The 26,578-nt window shown below is 38.4% G+C and overlaps 1 protein-coding gene across 3 annotated transcripts in view; it reads left to right on the forward strand.

Annotated features, from left to right (window-relative positions):
• The first annotated feature begins 10,181 nt into the window (after positions 1-10,181).
• pam (peptidylglycine alpha-amidating monooxygenase) overlaps positions 10,182-26,578 on the forward strand; it is a 46,417-nt gene continuing 30,020 nt past the window's right edge. For all 3 annotated transcript variants that reach the window (XM_030065231.1, XM_030065232.1, XM_030065233.1), the window contains exons 1-4: positions 10,182-10,272; positions 16,796-17,450; positions 17,591-17,708; positions 25,380-25,437. In XM_030065231.1, coding sequence (XP_029921091.1) covers positions 17,362-17,450; positions 17,591-17,708; positions 25,380-25,437 — 265 coding nt within the window. In that variant the 5' untranslated portion in view covers positions 10,182-10,272; positions 16,796-17,361. The remainder of the gene's footprint in view (positions 10,273-16,795; positions 17,451-17,590; positions 17,709-25,379; positions 25,438-26,578) is intronic.

A 26,578-nucleotide genomic window follows, 5' to 3' on the forward strand; every position in this document is an offset into this window, starting at 1 on the left:
CCGGGCAGTGACGTAGCGACGATGCATTGCTCTACACCACAACACCGGTCCTGTCTACATGGTAACCCTAGATCTGCGAAACTCTCGCAAGTGTGGTGTAGGTTAGGTAAAGAGTTAAGTGCAGGGTTAGGGTTAAGGTTAAGATTCCCTAATGTTAGAGCAGAGCGCTACTATGCCGAATCAAATGCGCAGGTGCGAGAGTTTCGTAAATTTAGGGTTACCATCTAGACAGGACTCACAACATTGATGGTTTCTTCTTCTGCTGCTGCTGCTGCCGTTTCTTCTTGGTTTTTACTGGCGGTCGGCAACCAGCCTTTTAGGTCCATTGTCGCTACTGGATCCGAACCTTCTGCCCGGTGGGTATTGCGCATGTGCACCTGAATAAGCTTCAGTCATTTATTCCCTAAAGACTTTGTTTTATGGTTGCTTGAATAAAACAGTGGAAAAAAAAAAAAACTTTAGTTAGCCTGTTAACTATATTAACTTATTAAGCTAATGGAAACAACCAGCCTGCCTCTGATTTTCAAAGCACATAAAGGCTATGCTGTTTATAGTTTTCACCGTTTTATTGGGGATTTTATCAGATCCCATTTCTTGCAGATGAGAATTGCACATGTGCAGCACTGATCCAGCAGGAGATACCCGTGATGGGCAAAGCAGTTCTGCTCAGGGTACTGGATCATTACAATCAGTTAATTCAAAAGATTACTGAATCGTTCAGCTTGCTAACTAGTAAACTGAGAATGATTGTGACGGATAAAGGCTGAATTATGCTTCCGCGTAGGAAGAGCGTACGGAGGTTGTGCGAAGCTTACGGGGGTTGTGCGACCACCGCAGAGCCTTGCCGCGCGCCTCCCAAAAATTGTAACTACGCGGACCCTCCGCAGCCCCACAAGAGCTGTGATTGGTCCGCCGAAGTACACTATTTCCGGCATTTCGTTGCAACCGGCATCATATTCCTGTTGTTGTGCCGTCAGCGCCGTTTTTTTTTTTTTTTTTTTTTTTTTTTTTTTTTAAACTGTTGTGTCTCGACTCGTCGGTTGTGTTTGAAAACTTTGGAGAGTGCCCGCACCTATACGACTTGTCCACTCGCCACAGAAGAGCAGCGACCATACGTCACAGGGTCTACGTTGGTGGGAGGAGAATTGCTCTGTGTGTTTGCAGAGGTATGTTGGACACACACGCGCTGCGTAGGAAATGCGTGCTTCGCACAACCCCCGTACGCTCTTCCAACGCTGAAGCATAATTCAGCCTTAAGCCTGTAAGCTGAGAGTTTAGTTGGATAATGATACCATTTGCAACCCGAATGCTACTATAACTAAGTCCTATCGCATACATATGTTTTTGCTACACCTAATTATTTAATTAGGTAATTATTATTTAATTAAGTGTAGCAATACATGAGACATGTCAAGACATGAGGGGGTGGGACAGGGAGAGGGGCTGGCTGACGCGACTGTCACTCAGGGCTCACACTCACACTCAGTGTGTATCAGTTAACAAATTGCAGAGCACTTCAAAACTATAACGTGGTGTCTGTGTGTGCGCGCGTGTTCGGCACTTCATACAGTAACATTAATTGTTAGCCTATGCATGTAATATCAATCTAGGTAATGTTATTCATTCAGTCAGTCATTCATGCCGTCATTCATTCATTCATTCATTCATTTTATTTATTTAAAACCTCGAGCACCTTAACAAAAAGCAGATTTTCCTAACTGTACAAATTTTCGGGACATGCACAGCTAAGACTGTTAGAGAGTACAGTGGTTACCAGTATTCCAGTGTAGCAGGCCTGAGAGGTGTAGGGGGCTTTTGTAGACTAGTTTAGTAGTAAGTTTATAAATACATAAGAACAAATACTGATCCCTCCTCACTGACAGAACAGGCAAGACAGTTTTTTGATAAAGAAGGAAATTATGTGTCCTGTAATCTTAGTGGTATACTGCATCTAAGGGTTTGAGAGTGGAACTTGCCACCTGTCCATAAATAACATCCCTATAATCCAGCACAGAGAGGAAAACTGCTTCAGTAATACTTTTTCTTATAAATAACAGAAAGTATGATTTATTTCTATTGATCCATATGCCTAAACATTTAGTATGTTGCACTCTCTCTATTAGTGTGTTATCAACAGAACAAATTTCGAGACTGTCATAATCAGTGTTTCTTGCATTTGAAAACAACAGCCATGTAGTCTTTTCACAGTTTAGGACCTGTTTCAAAATATGGAAGTGCTTTTGAAGGAGGTTGAATGATAGCTGTAGGTTTTGAGCCTTTGTAAGAGCAGAGAGTGGTCAACTGTGTCAAAGGCCTCTAGTAAATCAATAAAGAAAGTAGCAATGTTTTTTGTTATTCAAAGCTGAGACTATGTTATTAATAACTAAAGACGTAGCAGAGATAGTACTATGCTTAGGCCTAAAGCCACACTGAAATGGAGTTAGTAAGGAGTAAGTGGTTAGAAACAATTTCAACTGTTTGTTAACGAGAGACTCCAGTATTTTTGCAAGACAAGAGACTTTTGAAATCAGACGGTAATTATTTAAATCAGATTTGCTACCGCCTTTATGAAGGGGAAGAACATGGGCAGTCTTCCAAACTGATGATACCAGACATAATGTTAAGGCTGAAAATGTGGGATATATATTCAGAAATGAATTGTGCTGGGGATTTCAAAGCAAATGGCTCCAGTTTGTCATCACCTGTTGATTTTTGGGCATCAATGTTGATAATGAGTTAATGAGTGCCATCAAAGGACAACCTATGTTCTTCCACATAAACATTGGGATCAATACTGAGACTGTTGAATAACTGGCATGATGGAGCAAAAGGATTGTTAAAAGCAAATTTCAAGGGTATCATTTATCTGAGTTTGGCCATTTAGGAGTGCTGGAATTGTTAGAGGTAGATTTGACTATTTTCCAGAATTTACTTGGGTTATATGAGGAATTAGTGAAAGACTGTAGGTGCTTTATTTCTAGAGCGAAATAAAATAGAAAACTCAGCAGTAAACCAGGGCGTAGAGCTACATTTTGTTCTTGTCATTTTTAAAGATACATGCTTATCTAAAACATATTTGAAAACAATCAGAAAATAATTTAAGGCCAGTGTCAGAAATTCGACATGAGTGGGACATGAGATAAACTGAGTAAAATAAAGATTGTAAAAAAGTTCTTCAAGATTATTAGATGCCGAGGTCAGACAATCTAAATTGTGGTCACCAATGATAATCACCTCATGTTCAATAAAAGGTGCAATTAATTTACCCACTTTTTAGAGCCTCTTAGGGGGCAGAGGGAGGTCTATAGACATCAATCACTATCACTGAAATATTATGTCCCAAATCAATTTTCAGGGACAAAAATTCAAAATATTCAGGAATTGTGACTGAGGTCGGCACAAGTACAGAAAAAATTATTTTACATAGATTGCAACACTGCCACCTCATCCAGCTTTATCAGATCTAAAAAGATTAAAACCATTAAAAGAGACAGTTTGATTATTTATCTCTTTTTTCAGCCAAGTCTCAATTAAAAAAATAACATCTGGATAAGTTTGAGGAAGTAGAATAGCCAAGTGACCGTATTTGTTATAACTTAATAAGCTACAAATATTTAAATGTATGAATCCAAAAGCAGTTCCAGCCTTAAAAGCCGGTGGATTGTTTAAATTAATATCTGAAGTAAGGAGTGAGGAAGACCTGGAAGTAGTCAGCTTTAGAGTTGAGAGAGCAAATGGAGCAGGCTTTAGGCAGGTTCCCTGGACATGTGCCGCATTGTTGGCCTGCAGGTCTCACGGGGCATCAATGATTTTCACAGGATTCTTGGAGGTGATTGTGTTTGGTCCAAGTCTGATAGAATAATTACCGGTGTTAAATGTGGAAATAAACAGATAGGGACTGGGCCCAATGAGCATCAGTCTCTGATGGACCATCCATTTCTGGTCAATAAAGCTGCAGTGTAGCATGGTTGGTTTCTGTGGAGAGCAGCCAAATGGAGGTTTCCATGAAATAAGTTTTGTTCAGGTGGAGACTGTCCCTGCCAAAAAGTTTGCCTCATTCCGAGATGACATTAAAATTGTCAATGAAAACCACACTGTGAGCTTCACAGGCATATGACAGCCTGCTTCAACACCCCTCCCACGACCAAATGTGGGGATTGGTCCGGAAATGTAGATTTTAACATTGAGAGGTTTGAGATTGTTAAACAGGTGAGTGAAATCACGTTTTAAAAGGTAGGTCTGCTGCTTAGGAATGTCATTCATACCAATGTTTATGTTAATGCTGATAAGCAAGGTGTTTAGCTTGGGCAGTAGTGGCAGCTGAGAAATCCATGGCACGTTTGTCTCTCTGTTTGAGCTCAGCCTCCAGGCGAGGGATGTTATATATGTGGACTGCAGTCCAAGACCAATTCTGTTGAATCACTGTAGCTAAATGTTAACAACCCAAATCGGCTGTGTGTTTGCTTTCTTGAACACACTCCAGCCCGTTTCACCTGCAAAAGAATGGCTTGGTTCACTTGCTGAGTGAGTGTCTGCCAAAGTGAGACTTGTGAATCTTGTGCCATAGTTGATACTCTATCCATGTCAAAAAAGAAAAAAAAAAAAGCAAATCACTTAGTAATATTACTAATATTGTTCATGTGGAGCAGCCATTTACAGTTGGTTTTGTTTATTGTTTGAAAATACAACTCTTGTGTGGGGGGCTGGTAGAGAAGGGAGGAACACACCCACAAGTGGGCGGGGCAGGGCAGATTTGATATGAACAGATGGTGAATCGATGAACATTTCACATTTCACAAGTCCACTGCACTTCTGCATCTCTAATCTTTGCTTCACTGTTCTCGTACCTGCTAATATCTCATATGGTGATAGCCCAGGACTTCCTGAAAATCCACAGTCACCTACATGCACAAACACATGCTCTCTCTCTCTCTCTCTCTCTCTCTCTCTCTCTCTCTTTCTCCCTTACCCTCCCAAACTCACGAGTACTGTGAACCATACATGCTGCTTAGTGATTACTCATGATTTTTTTTTTTTTTAATTTTCTTGTGCAATAATGTGTGTGCAGTACTCAGACACTTTAACGCACTTTCAAGTGAAATAACCAAAGACACTTCAGAAATAGTTTTTACATTTTTCCTTTCACATAAATGATGAATATTGGTCCTTATCATTTGTTTATTCCTTTGCCAAGATACACATTTGTGTTAAAGATGGCTTGAGCATATTTATTTTGAAAGGTATATGTTCTTGTATGGTCCTGGTCACAAAGAGAATAATGTCTGAATATTTATAGGAAGTGAACCTTGTTTTTTCGCTGCTTTATACATAATTATCAAGGTTTTAAATGTAATGTATCAATGTATTGCATATTATTTTAAATCAATATAAAGCCAACCCAAATCCCCAATTGAAATGTAGCCGTGCTCAGTAGTAATGGAAGTGCATAAACAGCGACTATGCTCCATTGTCTACAATCTAAAACAAACATCCTACAAAGAAAAAGGAAGGAAAAACTGATTATGTGATGGGTCTACCCTGTATGTCATAAGCATACATCTTTTAAAGGATCATTTATGATGGCTTACCATTATTAAGTTTCAGTACTTTAAAAGAACCCAGAGCAGCTACACTGATTGCATGAAGCCTACATATGAATGAATAAAGCACCAATAAAGTGAACCGGTCTAAAAGCCTGTTTGCTTATCTGTAGGAAATTGATTGTGAGGGCACAGTCTCAGCTTTAACAAAATATCTCAACCTAAACTTTCTCTAACCTTAACCAAGTACTTTTGGTGGCTAAAGTAACAAAAATTGCTAAAATGCCAACTGACATGATGTACAAGATACAATATGTTGGTTAGAAACATACTTGTGATACGTCAGAATGTAATCCACAGCAAAATACAGCATGAAACGGAATTAAGAGCTAGATTTTAGTTTTAGTTTCATGGAACATAATGTTTAGATGACAGGGTTGCCATGACAAGTCACCTATAGAATTTTTTTTTATTTTTTTATTTTTTTTTTTTAGAAATGTCACTGTAACATTTTATTGATGATGTCATTAGTTCGGTTGTTCATCGGTGTTACAGTATTGTGGGACATATAAATTCAGCATTCAGAGCCTAAAAATAATAGGCACATACATTGTGCTGCATAATGTAAACTTGCCTAATTTACACAGTGAGGCCATGTAATCTTGCAAATGGCCTGGGAGAGCACCTGGCCATCCTGTTTTCAGTTTGTCAAGCTTTGATAGATTATGGGCCATAATCGATCATTCCTTTCTTCCAAGGTGGGTCCCGTGTTTCCTTGCTGGAAGGAAGCAACAAAGGAGCTAACTGCCTCCTTTCCATCATGAGACAGACAAGTTGGATGCTGCTTGTCACGGCTGCCATCCAAAATATTTACAGGTCACGTCCATTCTCAAAGAGGGTTCTTTGCTGGAGAATTTGGATGCACTCTAGGAGTAAACATGAATTAAACTAATCACAGTTCATCCCCTGCTGTTGTTGCCTCCCACATTTACCTTTCAAAATAAACACTCTGAATATGTCTCAAAAAAAGGGTTGTTATTGTAGAAATCACCAAAGTAGTAATTTCACTGTATGTTTAATGGAATTGAATATGTCTGACTGTGGAAATCTCCCTTTTGATAATAATTTATTGTTAAAGCCACATTATGGAATTTGAAAACAGCAGAGTGTTTCAGGACGATAGCAAAGGAGAAAACTGTCTGACTCAGGCTCCTCACCTGCAGAGACACAAAAAAGTGGGCCAAACCATCTAAAGTTGTACACAAAAAAATTCACTGTCAAATCAGCTTTGGAAAGCTGTTGAACAAGAGGAGATGACATGCAGCAACAGAATCAGGCTGGATTTGAACCCAAGGCGCCCCGCTCCACCGGGGCTGTTTTCCAGGAAGCCAGTTTAGTGAAAACTCTGAGTTGGTTACCCTGAGATGAGAGAAACTCTGGGCTTTCAGTTCCAGAAAGAGGTAACTCAAACTCTGGCTCAGTAAGCATGAGAACTGTGTGACGCTGACCTGCTTGCTGGTAGGTTTTCTTCAACAAACCCTGGGTTTCTGTGTCAGGACCAGACAGGCTGTTTTCATCTCCTCGCTGATTCAGCCCATATCAAAGTATATTAATTAGAAGAGCTTACTGTATGTCAGAGTCAAAATCCTGGTTGGATACTGAACTTCCGGCACCCCCCAGTGTGGCAGCCTCTTGCAGCAGCTCCCATTGTGTGTGTGTGTGTGTGTGTGTATGTGTGTGTGTGTGTTTTTTTTCTTGTATATTTGTGTCTTGTTTGTGTAGGTTTTTAGGGTTAGGGTAGGGTGAAAGTACTATAGATACTCTATAGATATATTTTAGTATATTTTATTTTTATAGGGTAATGCAAAGGGTTTTCTTTTTCTTATATTCTTTGTATTGATTTGATGATTATTCATTATATGTTTTTGCTGATGTTGTGAGGTAGATTTTGTGCAGCCTACCATTGTTCCTGTGCAATGTGTGGACAGCCTGCTGCTGGAACACTAGAGTTTACCAGTTTGGCATCAATAAAGTACATCTATCTGTCTGCCTATTAGTTTGTTATTCACAGTTTAGTTTGTTACTGAGTTTGTTACTCACAGAACGTTACCACCTTTATGTGCTATCAGTCATTTCTCTGAACAGCTGCTTTTCTCCTCACATTTTGATATTACACAGCGTGAATTCTCAGGTCAGAATAAATCCACTGCATGTCTTTTTTTGTGAGTGGAAGTTCTTTTTTTAATTATTTTTTTAGAGCACTGAATCTATGCACATGAGACAGCTGTCAGTTTGAAATGTTTATTGCACATTAGATCAGTTTACATTTAAAAAAAATCAATTTTAAGCTTTAGACATATAAGATTAATGATTATCTCTATCGCTCATGATGCAATTAGTCACAGTAATGGAACATAATATTCTATAATATTGGCAGCAGACTGTAGTTTTTAAAGTGAGATTAAAAAAAAAAAAAAAAAAAATCAGCTGTGTATAGTTCCAGCATGATGGAAGAGTCATGGAAAATAGGGATTCTTATTCATGGCGTGTTTTAGGCACTACTTGCATTTTGATATTCCTTGAATCCTGCTGTAATACAAATACATAGTCTTAACACTGTAGAAAAGAGCACTGGTATTAGTTGAGTTATGTTATACAGTATAATTTTTAAACTTAACATTTTTTTAAGCTTTACAAAAAAGTTGAATATTTAATCATTATTTACTGTAATAAAACAATATACCACCCATAAAACATTTACCTTTTTAAAAATGTCAGAAATTTTGACATTTTTACAACAGTATTTTGACTCAAAATACTGTTGTACAGCTGGTAATCGGGTTATTTCACAGATTTTTCCCAAATTAGTAAACGCCTTCAAAAAAGTGTTACACATGCTCAAGATTGTAAAATAACAGTTTCATGATAGGAAAATATAGGAATATGTACATAGAAAGATTTATAGGAAAAGTTATGGAAAAAAGGGATTCATGTCCACGGTGTGTTTGAGGTTGAAAAGTAATTGTCAGTTCTTGGGAAAACAAATAAAAATGAAGACATGGTGACAAACTGGCAATAAGATGGCCACTAGTGTGCACAGTATCTGTTCACTGTCACACACACACACACACACACACACACACACACACACACACACACAGAGTTGCAAAATGTTACTCATCAGCTCCATCATATTCTCATTATAACTGATCTGAATTTGTGTATTGTGAGTATAGTTATTTTTTATTTTGGTAATATTAACTATGATTTATATTATTCCATGGGTTAGGGTTACAATTGTAAAAAAAATAAATCTGTAACCAATGCATTTGGTTTTAGTGTCATTTTTGAAAATTGATGAGGTTTGATAACGTGTGGAGCCAGTATGAAAAAATGGAATGAAACCAGGCCCTGGGCTCTGGCTTTAGTCCTGTCCTGCAGAAATAAGGCATTTTTACAGTGTGATTTTAATTTGAGATTTTCTCTTATCCTAATGACTTTGTCTTGCTGCTGTTGTTGTTGTTGTTGTTGTTGTTGTTGTTGTTGTTGTTGTTGTTGTTGTTGTTGTTAATATAAGGGATACAAATAAAAAGACAAGGGAACCCATTATTATTATTAACTAGACGTTAAACTTTGATCTCTCTGAGATGGATCCTTCAACAGTAAGCGTATTTAAAACATAAAATAAAATAAAATGTCCAGCAGGAGGCAGTATTGGGTTTTTTTTCTTTACTTTAAGCTTTATTGAATTAACAGCTTCAAAATATAATATTACATTCAAGAAGTTGGTCCTTGACTCATACCTTCACGCCCCCCCCCCCCCCCCCCCCCCCCCCCCCCCCACCACCACACACACACACACACACCTTTCACCAATGACTTATTTACATGTCATTTTTTACAGTTGTGAAGCAACAGGCTATTTAACACACGCACGCACGCACACACACACACACACACACACACACACACACACAGTCCCTGTTGATTTGGCAGTACGCCTCCTCCTCTTGTAGTTTTTAGGCACAAGAAAAGAAAGAGGGGGAAGAAAGAAAGCTGAGGAGTGAAGCAGTGAGAAGAATGCCAAGCAGACAGCACAGTGGTTTACCTCTCAGACAAGCCACTGACAGATTCTGAAAAATCTCTAGTGCAAACATGCAAACAGGGCTCTCATTTCTTCCATCTGATGGTTTGACCTTGATACAGAGCTTTTAAGCTTCATGAGAAATATTAAGATAAAATAATTTCATATTACAACTATAGTTTTCTTGTAATTGTTATTTTGTAAATAATATAACATTCTATTTACTTATTACACGCTAGAGAGAGACAGGAAAAGAAATTAAGTGAGTGTGTTCAGGGTTCAAACGGTTAAGCTATTTCCCAATATGTACTGGGCGTGCGCGCGCGCGCGCGCGCGTGTTGGTGTGTGTGTTTGGCTAACTTGACACAAGGTAGTATACTGGATCTCCATCAACTTTTGAACCCTAGGAATTGGTTAAAATGCACATAATACCTTGCATCGACCTTATGAGTAAGAATGAATGCTGTGAGGAAAACAAGGGCAAACGTGACAGATCTCACGGTTCATTCACACGGGTTGCATGAACATGAGGCTTTTATTTGGAAAGTCCTGCCGGAAGCGCTGTTTTACATTCGGCTGACAACTTGATGTTGGTATTGCGGATTTGTCTCTGGTGTCTTGACCGATGTCCAGCTGCGGATTAAAAAGGTATGTAACCCCTTTTATCATTTTATTTTTAAATATAACAGCACAAAACAGCAAGTTATCGTATATATCGGGCGTCTTCGAATGAATAAATCGTCTTTTTGTTTCGTTTAAGCGTGCCGATGCTATTCTATGCATATCTGCCAAAGCTCTCACCTATGTATTAGGCTAGCTAGCTTAATGAAGTTTGACGGCTACATAGAAAGCATCAGACTGTGGCCAGAAGACAGTTTGATATCAAACTGTGGAACCAAATGCAGCAACGTACGCTGTTCTTACAGCGTCACACCTGTCGGTCTGTAGGAAACGTAGTCGTTTCATCGTAGCTATCCAAGAATGGCAGCTGCGTAGGTGTTTGGGGGGATGACTTGCCTTTGAAGCTATTAAGCTGTAACGTCAAGACGCTCCGGTCGCTGTTGTTGGGATGTAACGTTATTGCACCACTGGAAAATGGCACCTGGTTCAAGACAAACACTCTAATACACCGACGCCGGCACGACACACGAACAAATTAATGAGCTCCATCTAACTAGCTGGCTATTATCTCGGTCCTGCTGTTTGTTTACTGGTAACGCCTGTGCGGGGACAGCGAAAAGGAAAGGAAACGGCCATTCCCTATCTGTGACACGTCCTGTTGTCCGTACTCGTCAACAGTGGAGTGCCATTATGAGCAACAAGCAGGATTCACACAATCGCACAATAATACAACACATTTTGTTTTAAGGGGGGCTCCCTCTGTTTTCATCATTATCTCCATCCACATCTCCCTCTATTACCCCTGCCTCAGTTGGTGCTGATCAGCTGTTCCACTGAGAACTACCACAGCACAGCAGCTGGCACAGCTGGATGCAGTGTGATATCCCAGCATCCCAGCAAACAGTGCTGAAAATGGAAAAAAAGTGACTCTTACTTTTTGGTACTTACTAGGACTGATATGCTTATCTCAATTCAATATTTGATTCAGTATGTATTGCAATTCTACAAGTACTGCAATGTGATATTCCAATTTATTGTCTTGTTTTTAAAATTCTCCTCTAGTTTGTGGATCTAAAGTTTCATGAAGCTGTGATTATTCTAGACGTCACAATGGGTTACTTTATACAGTGACATCAGGTTTCCACAAAAAATGCTCTCACTACAATGAAATGGCTGCTGTGGGGGCTAACATCATCCCACATGAATCAAATGTGGCTCACTGAATCCACAAGAGTCTCAGCTTTCCAGTCAAAGCCAATTTGATGCAACTCCAAGACTGTTTAGGCCCCAGTCTGCACAAACACACCATTTTACAACAGGCCACAAGAACACATTTGGACTGCATAGGGCTGCACAATATGAACAAAATTTCATGTGTCTGTTTATGCCAAATATCCTGATAGCAATATGATGTACAGTATGGCTATGTCTTCACATTTATTTGCAATTTTAAGTGTAGCAACAGTGAAAATTAAGCATTCTTCAGAAAACTGCACAATAATACTACATGGGCGTAAAGTATTTTATAAACTATAATAGACCAATCTGTGTCTAGGCTAACCCTAACCCTACATTTGATATCTTCCATATTGTTGTCTTTTGAGGTATTGATATCTCGCATGTTCATATCTGGATAAATATATGATAATGATATATTGCTCAGCTTTAGCACTGCATGCAAAAACCTGCATGGCTTGTGCTCCAAACTACATGGGATTAGCATAAAGTGGGCATGTCTGCAAAGGGGAGAGCCGTGGCTGCCGAGAGAACCCATTTTCATTCAGAAGTCAGAGGTCAAGGGACCCCGCTGAATATTACAGTTTTTCCCTCACCAATATTTAGCCTAACTTTGGAGCAATATTTTGCCGCCTTTCTGATGACATGCTTAGAACCAATGGATTCCTTAAGTCACCTAGTTTTGATTTTTTTTTTTATGCACAAATAGCCAATCGTGTGGTAACTGCCAAGAATGGGCAACAGGCACACACATGACACAAACTGGCAATCCTGTGGCAGGACTAGAGAAATTGATGTGATAGCTTGAGAGAAAGTGTAAGTGAAATGCTTGGAGATGTTGGCTAACTTTAGCTGACCAGCCTGCTAACTAAGCTGTAACAACACTAGACTATATGAACGATTGCTTCAAGTCGTCTTTATGTGAAGCACCAGTCACAGGCGTCCAGCATGGCACCTGAGCCTCTGTCACTGTTTATCTGCCCCTCTGTCACTCACTTTCCATTCCTGAAGCTTTAAAAGATTGTACCAGTGATTTTGAATGTTTGGGACCACTCACTACAGTTGACGTACTTTTCACATTACAACACACGATTTTGCAAATCATACAGGGTTACTGAAAATTTCACAGCACATAATCAGAATTCCACAATTTTCAAATTTGAATTTTTGGTTGAAACACAACACTTAAAAATGTTTGCCTACAGTGACGAACATTATAAGCTGGTGAACAAGTCGTTACCACTCATAAACCATGGAACTGATAATTGGCTGTGTAAAGAGACTGTTTCTCAAGGGACCATTTCACTCCACCCAGTTTCAAAACTTCAAAACACAGTTGCAAAACAGTGCTGCTGCTCTTGGGAAAACTAATGCGGACAACTTTGTTATGGTGATGGAATACTGGTGTGAAGACAGTCTGAAGTCTCTGAAAGTTAATTTTCATATTGAAGTGTAATATCAGAATTCTAAAATATGATTGCTTGCTTTGGGAAAAGATTAACAGAAACATGAAGTCCATGAATTTTGTAGCTATTAAACTAAACCTGCAAAATCACTGGTATGGTCCTTTAAACATGGTGGAATCCCCAACAGCAGTGCCGCAGCCTACTCACAGCCGGCACCGAGCAACTGTCAGCCGGCTGTCGTAGTGGATTTCCCCGAGCTTTGACCCTTCACCCTGGAGGGTGGAAGCAGCCTGGAGCAGATTAGTTTTTCATTTCCCAATTTTATTTTGATCAGAAGTAATGCTGACATAAATTTGCCAAGCATTCTTCAGTGACCATGTAGAACCGTACCTGTCTCCCAGGACGTTGGGTGTTGTTAGCATAGCCCCACTAACGCCAGAGACAGTGCAAAATGCCATTGACCAATCTCTCATTGTCTGTACAGTTAAGTTACTCACCAAATGAAAGACAATTTTGGAGCCAGTGTGGAGACTTATCTCCACACTGGCTATGGTTTCCAGTGTCAAAAAGGTTTGTTTTCCCATTTGCACATGTATGTGTGATTTCTTCCGGTTAGTCAAAGAGCAAACACTATTTCCATAGCTAGAGCACCAAGGTCTGCGCTGCGGTCTCTACTCCATACATTTTCCTGCTTTTGTGTCTTTTGGCAATCACATTATGTTACGATTCCCGCTTAATGGCTTTGTGTGTTTGTCTATAGCAAAAAGCCGGTGTGATGGGATGGTTGGTATTTACTCTGCAAAGGTATGCAAACGTCTGCGTGTTCTTTTATGAAATCGAGGAAGTCGGAGTTTGCCTTATTCTTGCTGGATGATTTTTTTTTGTCTAAGAGAGGACATTTCTTCCTCTGCAGTTTCAAGCAGTTGTGGTGCTTTGGGCAATAATTCTTGTTTTGTGCCATATTTGTTGCAGTTTGGGTCAAAGTTGAGGTTCTAGTGTTAAAAATGTTTTTAATTATCAGAATTAAAATTAGAAATAATTTATCGATCTCTGAGGGGGAAATTGGGTTAAAATCAGGAATGCTTCATGAATTTGTAATTACTATATAATCATTACTTCTAAAGCATTTGGACTACACTTAGTTCAGTTTGGTAAGGTTTATTTTCATTTTACATTTTCTGTTGCCGTCTTGATAAGTTCCACCACAGCAAGGAACTTACCACCGACTCCCTCTGGACCTGGTCAGTGCTGACAAGGAACTAAATGAATACAAAGTTGAATACAGAGGAAACACTGGAGGGTTTGGAACACTTAGCAAATAAACCTTGAAATCACAGAGTGGCACTTCAGGTTTTGTTGTCAGAAGCCTTTATAGGGCTTTTTGTTGGATGCTATTTGATGAAGGTTTAGGCTGTATTCAGAGCTTTATTTAATCAAACAGAGATTGTACAGAGAAAAATAGTTAACTGTCTTAACACATAAACTGTCAGTAAGGGACTGCATGCATCATGTCTTCAGCAGTGAGTCATGCACACAACAGCATTAGAGGAGATTCTGTGACAGATAACTGGACTTTATCTTGTTGAATAAAGGGAACTGGGGTTTACACAACAAGTGCTGATACAGTTATGAAATGATGCCAATTCATTTTGTGCCATTATATTCTTGGCAGTCGATACTCCAAGACTCTTTCAGGATTTTTTGTTGTATTAAGATGAACAGCACCATGCAGATTACTGAGAACCTATGATGATATGAAAGTTAATTCTGAGGTCACTGTCAAAACCATGTGCACAACTGACAACTTAACATTTATTAAGATTGTAAAAAACAAAACCACTTGTATGATTTGGCTGATAACTCCCCCACCATAATGTGTTGACAAATTTTTTTTTGTTTTCATGAAATTACTTGGATCAAGCCCCATATATTTTTGTCAGCCACACTTCTGCTCATGAGATTTTATGCCTTTTGCTAAATTTTCAAACAAATCTTGAATGAACTAGTGCCATGTTTTCAAGGGATGCATGATGTCTGGACCTCTGGATCTCTGGTCATGTTGTGGGCGCGGTCCAAAGTGCAAGAGGTTTTTAATCATGATAAATTATTGTTGTATCACTGAGAATGGGAACCTAGGCTGTATTTGCTTGATACATTTTATTGATGTATAATGTGTATCTTAATACATTTGTTGAATATTGTAAGGTGAATGTTTATTTGCTCGTACTCAGTGGCTGATGTTGTTTTAAAATGCTGCTGCTCTTCTTGGCCAGGATTCTTTTTTTTTTTTTTTTTTTTTTTTTTAAATCTGAATGGGACTAATCACACAAAATAAAGGTTTAGTAAAAAATAAATTTAGTGAATAGCACCATGAGGACAAATTAGCAATTTTTCAAATAGCATTATGTTAGGCACCGTTTCAAATATTCTTTGAGATGTAGAATTTTCCATAGTAATTGAGCAAGTTTATTTTCTCACTGTGCTTTGGTCCCACTAATGGCAGCCGGTGGCTTCATTTTATTTTTGTCTTTATACCCACCTGTAAAGTAGTGATTCTAAGCAGATGTCAATTGAGGTTCAGGAGGCTGCAGGTTTTTATTCCAGCCAAATTTGACAGCAGTTGATTTCACTGATTAACATTCCTTCATTCAGAGAGGAGGAATTGCTCAGTAAAATCAGCAGCAGATTGGATAGAATGGATATCTACAGATTGCTGGGCCTCCATCGTCCATAATACAACAAAACTAAGGAAAAGGAGCTAGAAACTGCTCATTAAGGCTGTGAACACATGTAGTGTTTTTCAAAAGAGAAAAAGTGCTGCAGAGAGTGATCTGATCTGACAGTGCAGTGAGATACGCACAGTATCCATAGCAACAGGCCACTGTGTACTTTGCTTAACTGCTTTTAATGGTTTACTACATAATTACATTTTTTGTAAACATTCTTATGCTGAAGATCAATGAATAACCCCAGTAAATATGTGTTGGTTTCCACAGTTGGGGGCCGGGAACTCCGAGGGGGTTTTCCAGGGGGTTCTCAGCAAAATGAGGTTTTAGTTTAGTTAGTTTAATTTCACTATAATTTATTAATTAGAAATTGTTACAATGCAGAAAATGTATGAGGGATTGTATTATCATTTTCTTCTTTCTGGTTTAATCTCACCATGATTTGTCAGTGCACAAGTATGACATCTAAACAGTTTAACCCTTTGAAACCTTTCAGCATCACAAAGTCCCAGATCTGGGTTGAGGGAGGAATGATGTCCCCCACTTTATCATTTGTCTTTCCCAGTTTGCAGACTACTGTCTGATAGTAATTGGTCCCTAAATTGGTCCTGTCACAGTGGAATTAAGTTCTTTGCAAAATGAGTCATTCATTCCCAGGGAAAAGAAAAGATTGCATCCATCTCTTGTTTAAAGTACAGTACAATCCTCATGTTTACAGTGAAGTTACCTGCAATTTTCCTATATGTTGTGATGACACATATTCCCGATCAAAGCAAAATCATGTCACATTATGTATTTGAGCAGTCATGTATGGAACACAATAGAGACCAACGACATACTGTGCATTTTCACAGGAGAAAACTGTGTAGCACCCTTCACAGGCTGCCTTGTCAATAATTATATTTGCATCAGCTTCCACACATCAGTACTTGATTCTGAAAATGTCTTCATTAAACCAGCATCAGCATGGTGAAAAGTTGGTGTTGTGCACCGTATTGCAGGGAGTAGATTGTCGCGACTGGTGTGTCTGCATGTCGCAACGGTGACTTCATGGGAAGTCTGAAGTGAAAACAAAATTGCACTGAAAAGAGCATGCTGTCACACAGGGTCCTAAGTCAGTGCTAGTTTTGTCAACATATTACATTAAACTCTCAACTAACAATTTTTCTTTCATTTTTACAGATTGTGAATGACAGAAGTTTTCACCATCCTGCCTGCATGAAGAAGACATGAATGAATCGCTGTCTGAGGTGCTGAAGGAGTGACTGAGCCTACAGAGATTCCACCAGCCATCCTCTTCCTCTTTACCCCTTTCACATCCCCTTTCCTCAACCAGACTAAGTGAGACTAAATGAGAGAAGGTTTAAATCGGCTCCTCTCACATCCCACCCAGTGTGTCTGGAACAGACACGTACAACACATTCAGACACGAGAGGTAGTGAAAACAGTGAGCTCCAGCTCGAGTCTACACTTGAACCCCTAGAACGGACGACAGAAGCAGTAGCTGTAGCCCTGCGAGGCTTCATCTTCCAGGGTTGGGAAAGCTGGTCAAAGAGAGGTTGTCTTTGGTTCTGTTGGCCTCTGCCTCAACTCCCTCTGGACCAGGTCAGTGCTGACAAACAATCAGCCACTGCTGCCTGGCTCTTCTTTTGGCACGGTGCTACCGGCTTCACCTTCACATCAGCAGGCAGGGTAGAGGGAAACACCCAGATAGCAACAGCAGAGACATTGTGATAACCATATGCGACATGGGAGTCCTGTGTTGCTTGCTGGTCGTAGCATTCATCTGTCACAGCCAGACTCTGGAGATTGAAAAACCTCTTCACAGTTCAAAAAGGTAAAAAACCTCATTTGTTATTCTTTTATATCTATGTAACTATAGCTATAATACTACTCTCTCTACACCTCTACAATTATTGCTGTTGTTACAAATAATAAATGAGTAGCCTTTATATTGCTTCTCTGTTCCTCTTAAAGGTATCAGGACAATGCCCGGACAGATCCTAATAACTGCATGTCGAGGACCAAGCAGGTTGTGACAAACACTCACAACTTCTCTATAGATATTCGTATGCCTGGTGTTGTTCCTACCAGGGTGAGTCTGCTTCTCTGAACACACTGTAGTCTGCATCCTTCACACACTTGTTATAATTACACCTTCTTTGGAGTTAGGTGAACCTGAATTAGACACATCAAACCCATTTGAGTTCCTAATCCTCTGCCAATCTTTAACCCCTGTTCCCTGATCAGGGTTTGTATCCAAAAATCAGGTGTACATCACATATCTGTAGAAGGCAAGTTTTTGATATTGGAGACAAAATCCTCATGTGAGAGCATTTTTTGTAAGAGTTGTGTCAGTTATCTAATGCATTCATTCATCTTTGTTTGGTCTTGATTACCTGTAACAATGCAATGTAATATTTCTACATTTACTAACAATTTAAAAATGTAATACATTTTCCCTTTATTAAGTAACTACATTTTGTAATAATTTGTCACATTAGGTAATGAACATTTTGAATGCAACACATTTATTTATAAAAATGTAATAATTCAACGCATTGCTTAATAACATGCCAAAATTGCTGCCTTCATTTACATCAGATTTCACACTTAACAATTTAGATTAGTCACTTCCAGAACAGCACTTACCAGTGATGACACTTTGGGGGTTTTTTTTGTTGCATGTTTGGAAATTATAATTTTAAGATTAGTTAGGTAACATTGCAGACACATAAGACTTTTGTCGTGTGTGTTGTTGCTTGTGCGAGTGGCTCTGATGCTGATGCAGTTGGGAGGTAGGAGCTTGCACCTGCCATTCTGTAGCTGAGCTCAAGCTAAGTGTGTGCACAAGACATGATTGGAGTGAGGCAGCAACGCTTCCTCTAGTTGATTAGTTGTTTGAGACACATCAAGATGGATTTCAACAAATGAGATTGTTACAGTCTCAGAAGACTGCATTTTTTTCTCAGCGCATTTAGTTTGGCTCATAAACTCTATGTGTTATGATGATTTGTCAAAATTATGAAGAAAATTTGCATGTCCAAGCTTTAAATTGTTTTATACCCAAATCATGTCCTTATGAGCTTGGTGAAGTTTAATTTGAAGCTTGAAGACTGATGATTGCCATGACCATTGGGAATAAGTTATACAGCAGCCCACAGTGATATATATGTGTGTTTTCAAGTAAATTGAAGGTTATTGAATGAAGTGAAAGATCTGGTGCTCTTGGTAGTTTAAATCCCACCATACAAAAGTAAATATTATAGTGTTGGCATGTTTGATGATCTAACTCAAATCAAGGGATACATGTAGAAACAATGGATGTTATGGCTCTTAGATATAGTGTTGGGAGTGACATGTTACAAAGTAACGTTGTTGTAATTACATTATTTTTCCTGGTAACACATTAAGGTAAAGTTTCATTTGAATGTAGAGCTAAAAAGCAGGTATATTTAAAACAAACAAACAAACAAACAAACAAACAAAAAAACAACCTTTTCTGACTTAATGAGACAATTTGCTCAGAATTCCAAGAAAATTTTTCATGGACAAAAAAATCTGCTGTTTCTCTGAATTAATGCGATAAGTTTCTCCAGATTCTGACATAACTATCTCATTAATCTCATAAACTGCAAAAAGTAGACAGTCAGTAGTAGATTGTTCAATATATATATATGCAGTTTTGTTAAAGGAGCCAAATAAGATTTTTTTGTTAAATTGATGGGGTCAGACAGGGTGAAAACCTATCCCCAATGGTAGTTTATTCATTCATAAATTACTTTGATGAATATCTGGCACAAAATGGATGTGAGCCTGTTAATTCTAAGGATGCCATGATAGATAGTTAGATTAAACTTATGGTACCCACATGATACTCTGTCCATGGCCACAACAAAAAAAAAAAAACTTCAGAAAGCAATCATCCAAATATGTGGAGGGCAAAGTAACATCATAGTCATACAAGTGACATAAGGCAAAGTATAATACAACACTTTATTTTGCTCAGAGCATCTGTAACTTTTGTAGGAAATGGAAGTTGAACATAAAAAGACGCAACTAAAGTCGCAATATTTGGTCATCATAAAGCTGACGTTGATAAGTATAAATATGTATGTGATGGCAAGGACCTAGAACATGTACACTGTTTTAAATGTCTGGGTGTTGTCTTTAATTATAATGACTCATTTAAGATTGCTATTGAGGAACTTCATAAGCAGGCCTCTGGAACTGTGTTTTCTTTATTGGGTAAGTGCAGGAAATTTGATTCACCAGCAGATATTAGACTGCAGCTTTTTGATGGGCTAGAGATACCAATTATGTTTTATGCATGTGACGTATGGGGCAAAGAAATTTTAGAGAAGCTGCATCTAAAATGTTTGAAGTATATGTTAAAAGTTAAAATGACAACCTAATAATATGACAATAATAAGATAAATGGTGAGCTAGAGAGATACCCACTATGTGTTGGTATTAAAAACACAATTCATCTTTACTGGGGAAGTTTGTTGAAGGGGAAGGAAACAAAGCTCAGTTGAGTAATGTATAACTGTTAATTTAATGTGTGTGTCCCATGTGTCCCATGGGTTACATTTGTTCAGCAGATATTAGATGAATGTGGAAAAACAGTAGCTGAATAGGCCAATACATGTGACTAGTAAAAAACCCCAAACAAAACAAAACAATACAGCAGTACACCTTACCAAGATACTCGACTCGACACTCAAAATGTCAAATGTCATGTATAATAATGAATAAGAAAAAATAGGGAGACAAGGAACAAAATACACCGACATAAAGAACAATAAAACAACAGAAACAGAAGAGTAAAGAAATGCACACATACATAGAAAATACATCAATACATCCCAAAAATTAATCTACTAGTAATCTATTATGAGCTCCAGAATATTCAGTATGTGGTCTGTATTTTGAGTTTTGCAGGACTTTATGTTTGAAAAGTACAATGTAAACATAGGAGGTATAGCTGTGCTATCTAGGATTTTTGAGGTTCTAATATTAAGATGACCAAGATAAACAGAGGCTTGGAAAAGAATATAAGGTTTTGTAATTTAGGTAATGATAACCATTTGGTGTCTTGTTTGAATGTAAAGAAACAAAGACAATACACAGTTACAGAGTATAGAAACAAGTGTTATAAACCAAAGATGCAAACTAGGTGCTATTTTGAGTAATGTTTTATCCCTTTTTAAACAATTTAGTTTGTTCTAATTTATTCCATAATTTACCATTGTAACATTTTTTTTGTCTTATGCTTGTACTGCATACCGCGATGTGTGGTCCGGTGTAAAGAAATCTGAATCTGTCATTTTTTGTTGGCATTGTAAGAGGCTGGCTCTAGTGGTTATCAGGATCTGTAACAATACCTGCTCTAAATGGAAGCAATTTTATTTTATGGACATGCTTCCTTGCACGTTACTGCTATGGCTGAGTGAGTCTCTGTGTGTTTGTATTTAGAGAGTGAGTGCTATTCCTGCTCTCCATGCAGGTTGATGACTCATCTGGCAATGATTCATCCATGGTGATGGTGGTGAGGGGGGTTATCTCTGCTGAGGGGGATCACGGTGATGTAACATCAGGGAGGAGACATGGCTCAGTTCTTTTTCTTAATAATCCATATTAAATCTTTGTCTGTGGATACTGCTGACGTGCCTCTAACACTGATTTTGCTCCCACTGTGCACACAGAGTAACAAAATGATGTTCATTGTCAAAACACTGATTACCATGCCTGTAGGCTTGTATTTCATGGGATTAAGCCCAGTTTATTTTTATGTACTGGGTGGGAAATTCGATTCACAGCATGGAGCACATAATAAATTACATAACATAAAATTAATGCATTTGCCAAGGTAGCTCATTTCAAATGCTTAGTAGTAATTAGTAGTAAATCAAGTCAGTAGTGATTTTTTTTAATATAACCCTGCTACTTATGTTACATTTAAATTAGGGATGGACCAATATCAGTTTTACAAGGCCATGCCAGTTATAAGTGATCAAGATATTTAGGCCCACATTCATTTGCAGTAAATTTTCAACCAGCTTTGTACCAGTTCAGTGTTGTTAGTATATGCAAATGAACAGTGTTTACTAGGGTTGACCTAAATGCTTTGAAGCATCAATCGTTGCCATGGCAATCGACAGAAAAAAAACTTTTTTTCCTTTCTTAAAGCTGATACCGAGCATTTTCTCTTCATGCAAACAGGTCCGTCGAAGTCTGGCCATAGCACACCCACACTTGCCTCACAAAAGCTGAATTCAGATTCCATCCCCCATATAGCAGCATACCCCTGGACAGCAGATCCGCCCTCAGACTCAGAACCCCCGGGACGTGTGTTTCTCTCAGAGACAGGAGACATTTGCTGCTCTGTAATATCAGTCTGTGTGCCAGCGTGTGGAACTGACGGGAACGCAAACGCTCCTGACGGTTGATATAAGCTACTGTGTCATATTGTCCGTTCTCACCAGAACATGATGCCCACTGAGAAATGGAAGAAAACACTTCAGGCTGACAAACACAGCTAAGAGCTCTACATAATTTATGTGGGACCACTGGAGACTCCTGCTCCAGAGATTTCTCACTGTCTCTCCCTTGTTTATTCCACTATAGCCCAACAAACTGGCATCACAGCATTATGGTGTGAAAAGTTTGTTACCCAGCAGTGCTATCTGCACAATGTATTCTAGTAGTTGTCGGTTTTCTATTTTTGAGCCAAAAGAAATACCACAGCCCCTTTTCTGTGTTTTCTCTGGTCATGTAGCACCAATTTCCAAAATATTTGTGCCTTTCTTTTGCACAGACATCCCAGTTTTATGAAAGGACCATCTTTTCAGCAGTGAAGTATTGCTTTAATTAACATTACTTGAAAAGTAAAGTGTGTGGAACTCCCAGTAGAAAAAATAAATAAATAGTTCCCCAAAACAAAACTTTGATTTCAAGATGCAACAGTTAACCTTGAACATCAAGTATCTACAAGTAGAGAAACTCACTGGACAGTTACAAGTTTTTTCCCTTTAATATAATATTTAGTTAAATAAAAATTCCAGTACAACTGAAGCTACAGTTGTAATCCTTTTGTTTTTAGGCAAAACTAAGATGGAGAGGTGGCTATATCAAAGCACTGTCTGAGTGGTTCTCACATTGCCCGTCACATTGGCCATCAAATCAAATTTATGACACTGATTATTGAAAAATTATTAAATTATCAGCCCCAAAAATGTCTAATTTGAATGAGCCTGATATTACTGGGGAACACTCAGTGATTGTCTTATCTAAGTTATCTTATTGATAGTGATGGCAGATGTAAGTGTAGGGTTTTGCATGATTTGAGTGGCACAGAGCAACAGGAAATACATGTGTGCGTATTCAGTCTTAACATCATCTAGTATCTCTGGGGCTTATCCTGTGGCTCATCCTCAGAGATGCACACACCCACACAGAGGGCAGCTGTTCGAGAGCTCCTCTGTTTAGGGGTGTGACCATGTACATGTCTAATAGTGCACATGAAATTGGAGCCAGAATTGTTAGGAAAAACTCTTAAATGGCAAAAAAAAAAAAAAAAAAAATTCTATTAGTGCACAAAAAACTGCAAATGTTGAGAGATAGGCACCTTGTAATAACTTAAAAATTAGGGTTGAGCATCGAAAATCGGTTATAAACTGGAACCGTTTCTAACCGTTTCTTAATAATTCCAAAGGATTCCAAAGGAATCGTTTAGATTATTTCGGTTCTGGTGATTGGTTCCTATTAAGCAAATTTCACTCATGTCAGTTTCTAGTTTCAGCTCCCCTAGTGGCTGCCATAGTATCCACCTGCAAGAGTTGGACGGGTTGAATCGTGGACTACAGCAGCCGCCACTCAAATGTGTGGCTTTATTTTACTGTGAAAAATGCTGGGTCAACAGCACAGGGCAACACCTGTGCTGAGCTCATTTGATGTAAGGGAGGATGACCCAGTAACATGTCTAAACACCTTCACCTGCATGGTGTACAAATCAACAAGTGTACCGTGTTGGATGTGTTGTGTTGGTCTCCCTCTCCTGCCTCACCCCCCTCCGTCTCTCCTGAGCTAAATACAACCAGCACCTCATCACAGTCGAGTAAAGGTGTGAGTTTTGTATATTTATGTTACGTTATGTTATTTGGTTTGGGTTTGGTTGCAGTTACACAAGTGCACTAAGCACCATGCACAGACATTCCTACTTCTCTCTCGTTAACACCCACATGAGCTGCAAAAATGAGTTGGTTTTGCCGTGTTATCATTTAAGTGGCCCACAGGAATGGATTTATTATCAAATCATTCATCCTTAATGACAGAAACCAAATTGAACCCACTCACTGTATGCAACAATACATTCATTTTTTTTTTTTTTTTTTTTTTTTTTTTATTATTCTTTTTAAATAAAAATTTCTTGTGAAATAAACAAGTGACCTGTTTTGACTCTGCCCCTCAAAGAACTGGAATAGAAATCAGAATTGTTAAAATCAAACAATGCCCAACCCTACTTAGAATGCAGATTGGAAGTAGGGTTGCCCTTTTTTGATGTCCCTGCTTATACCAATCCTGTGTGAAGAAAAATTTAGTACTTAAAGGCATAATTCATGTATAGCGTGAGATTTCTGCATCTTCTCAGAGATGTGATTTCTTTCTTTCTTTCTGAAAAATTAAGTTTTTTTTCATGGAATTCTTGGCTCAGTTACGATGTAACAAATTGTACAATCTTGACCTTATCCAAATGTATCCAGGGCACCAACAATTTTAGCACATTGCATTATTTCATGCAATGCGTTTCATTAAACACAATGGTTGCGTGACAGTTCAGTAATTGCATGAAGTCCCCCACATTATACAATATATTTCCTGCACCACTAGCTCTTTAGATCAGTATTTGTCTGGAACTGGCCTTTCTGGTGTTTCCATTTCCATCAGACATCCGACATCCACTGTTAGTGAAGTTGCTATGAGCTATGACCCCCCCTCTAGCGCCACCAGCTCAAATGATGTAAAAGTGGCAGTGGTCCAGTGGTTGTAGGAATTGAATTTTTCTCTCTCTCTCTCTGTGAATATTTCTCTCTCTTTGTATATTACTGGTTAACCCATATTCATTTGCTTCCATTTTCTCACTATAGAAGCACTAATTGTCTGTAAGAGGGATATTAAGTTCAGTAAGAGCATTTCACTCTGTGCTAATAAGAGGTGAGGCATGATAATGGAAATATTATGCTGAAGCTTTTTGAGAATTTGCACTAGCCAACAGGTTGTTTTGGTGTGGGAGAGAGAGAGAGAGAGCAAATGAGAGAGACAGCTGAGAGACCAAGTGGGAAAGACAGAAACCAATGCAAAGCAAAGTCCATCATGGCACCTAAACAGTGGAATGACCTGCCTGAGCAGATCAAACAATTTTACAGTCTTATTTTCTTCTTTTATTATTTTAGTCTTCTGTATTTTTCCACTATGGAGATAATGTCTGTATTGTCTATTTTCACTGTCTGTGTAGACTGGCTCACACATGAAAGACACCTGACATTTCATGCAACTTGTATTTAGACTGCATCCAGATGTGATTGATCTACATTACATTTGTTATCAAAAATACATCTTTTGCAGCCAAACAGAAGGCTGATGGCCCCTTATGTTGCACTTTCATTTGCAATATGCAAATTCGTCTTTCTAAATATAGGCCAGTCTTAAAATGAATTCATTGTAAAACCTGTTAAAATGTCAAACCTGTTCTCTGTTTTCTCAGTCAGATTCTTATTTGTGCATGGCGGTTCCGGTACCGACCATCCAAGATGCTTATGTTGGTGAGTATAAACTCTTTGAAAATTTTTCATTTTCTTTAGAATTCACAGTCAGCTGTATTCTCTTTGCAATAAATTATTTGTAAGATACTCTGAACTAATTCTTATTAACTCAAACAGAGCAGTGTTCTTTATTCCAGAAAATGCTGCTGCCAGAATTCCCAGGGCAAATTAATTTATTTTAATTTGGAGAACCTCCAAATTAAAATAAATAACTCCCTGTCTCAGACTCTTTACAGGGTTTGAGACAGAGCTTTGTCTTTGTATTGTTTCATGGACCAATTCATGTCATGTGAAATTTGATTACACCTAGACATTTATCAGTTGCAAGATTTTATCTACTGAGGTTCCTGTATGTCTATGAATCTACCTCCAATATCAATTTCATCAGCAAACGTTAGGATTGAATAAAAATGGCAAGAACTAGATGAAAATTAGATGTCATTGTACTTAATAAAATATTGAATGACTTTTTAAAAAAAAATTCTTAATGTTGTATGCCTTTAACTGAGAAAGCTAACAACCAGCTGCTTAATTATTGTGCCCTTTCTCAAGCCATACTGTCAATCATGCAAAGAGCCTACCTTACAGAGAGGGATCTGTACAGATTTACTGTGTTTTCATCCAAGTAAAAGGAATGTTTTTAACAATCATTTTCTTTCTTTTTTTTTTAACATGTTTTTGAGATATGTATCCAAACATATTTGCAAACTATTGACATAACATAAGGGAGAAATGTACATTTTTTTTTTTAAATTTCCAGTGGCCTGGTCCCTCGTTAATCGCGGGAGTTACGTTCTAAAAATAACCCGCAATAGGCGAAATCCGCAAAGTAGTCAGCTTTATTTTTTACAGTTATTCTAGATGTTTTAAGGCTGTAAAACCCCTCACTACACACTTTATACACTTTTCTCAGACAGGCATTAACATTTTCTCACTTTTCTCTCTTGTTAAACACTCTCAAAGTTCAAACCTTCGTAGAAAAATAAGTCCAGTAAAAAAAAAAGCATGCAAAATTGCACTAAAAAAAATCCGTGAAACTGCGAGGCCGCGAAAGGTGAACCGCGTTATAGCGAGGGACAACTGTAGTGTATTTAGGGCAGTTTAGCCTTAGTGAGTCAGCACAAGAGACAAATGAATATCT

Source organism: Myripristis murdjan, chromosome 12, assembly GCF_902150065.1.
Source record: "Myripristis murdjan chromosome 12, fMyrMur1.1, whole genome shotgun sequence".
Classification (NCBI taxonomy): domain Eukaryota; kingdom Metazoa; phylum Chordata; class Actinopteri; order Holocentriformes; family Holocentridae; genus Myripristis; species Myripristis murdjan.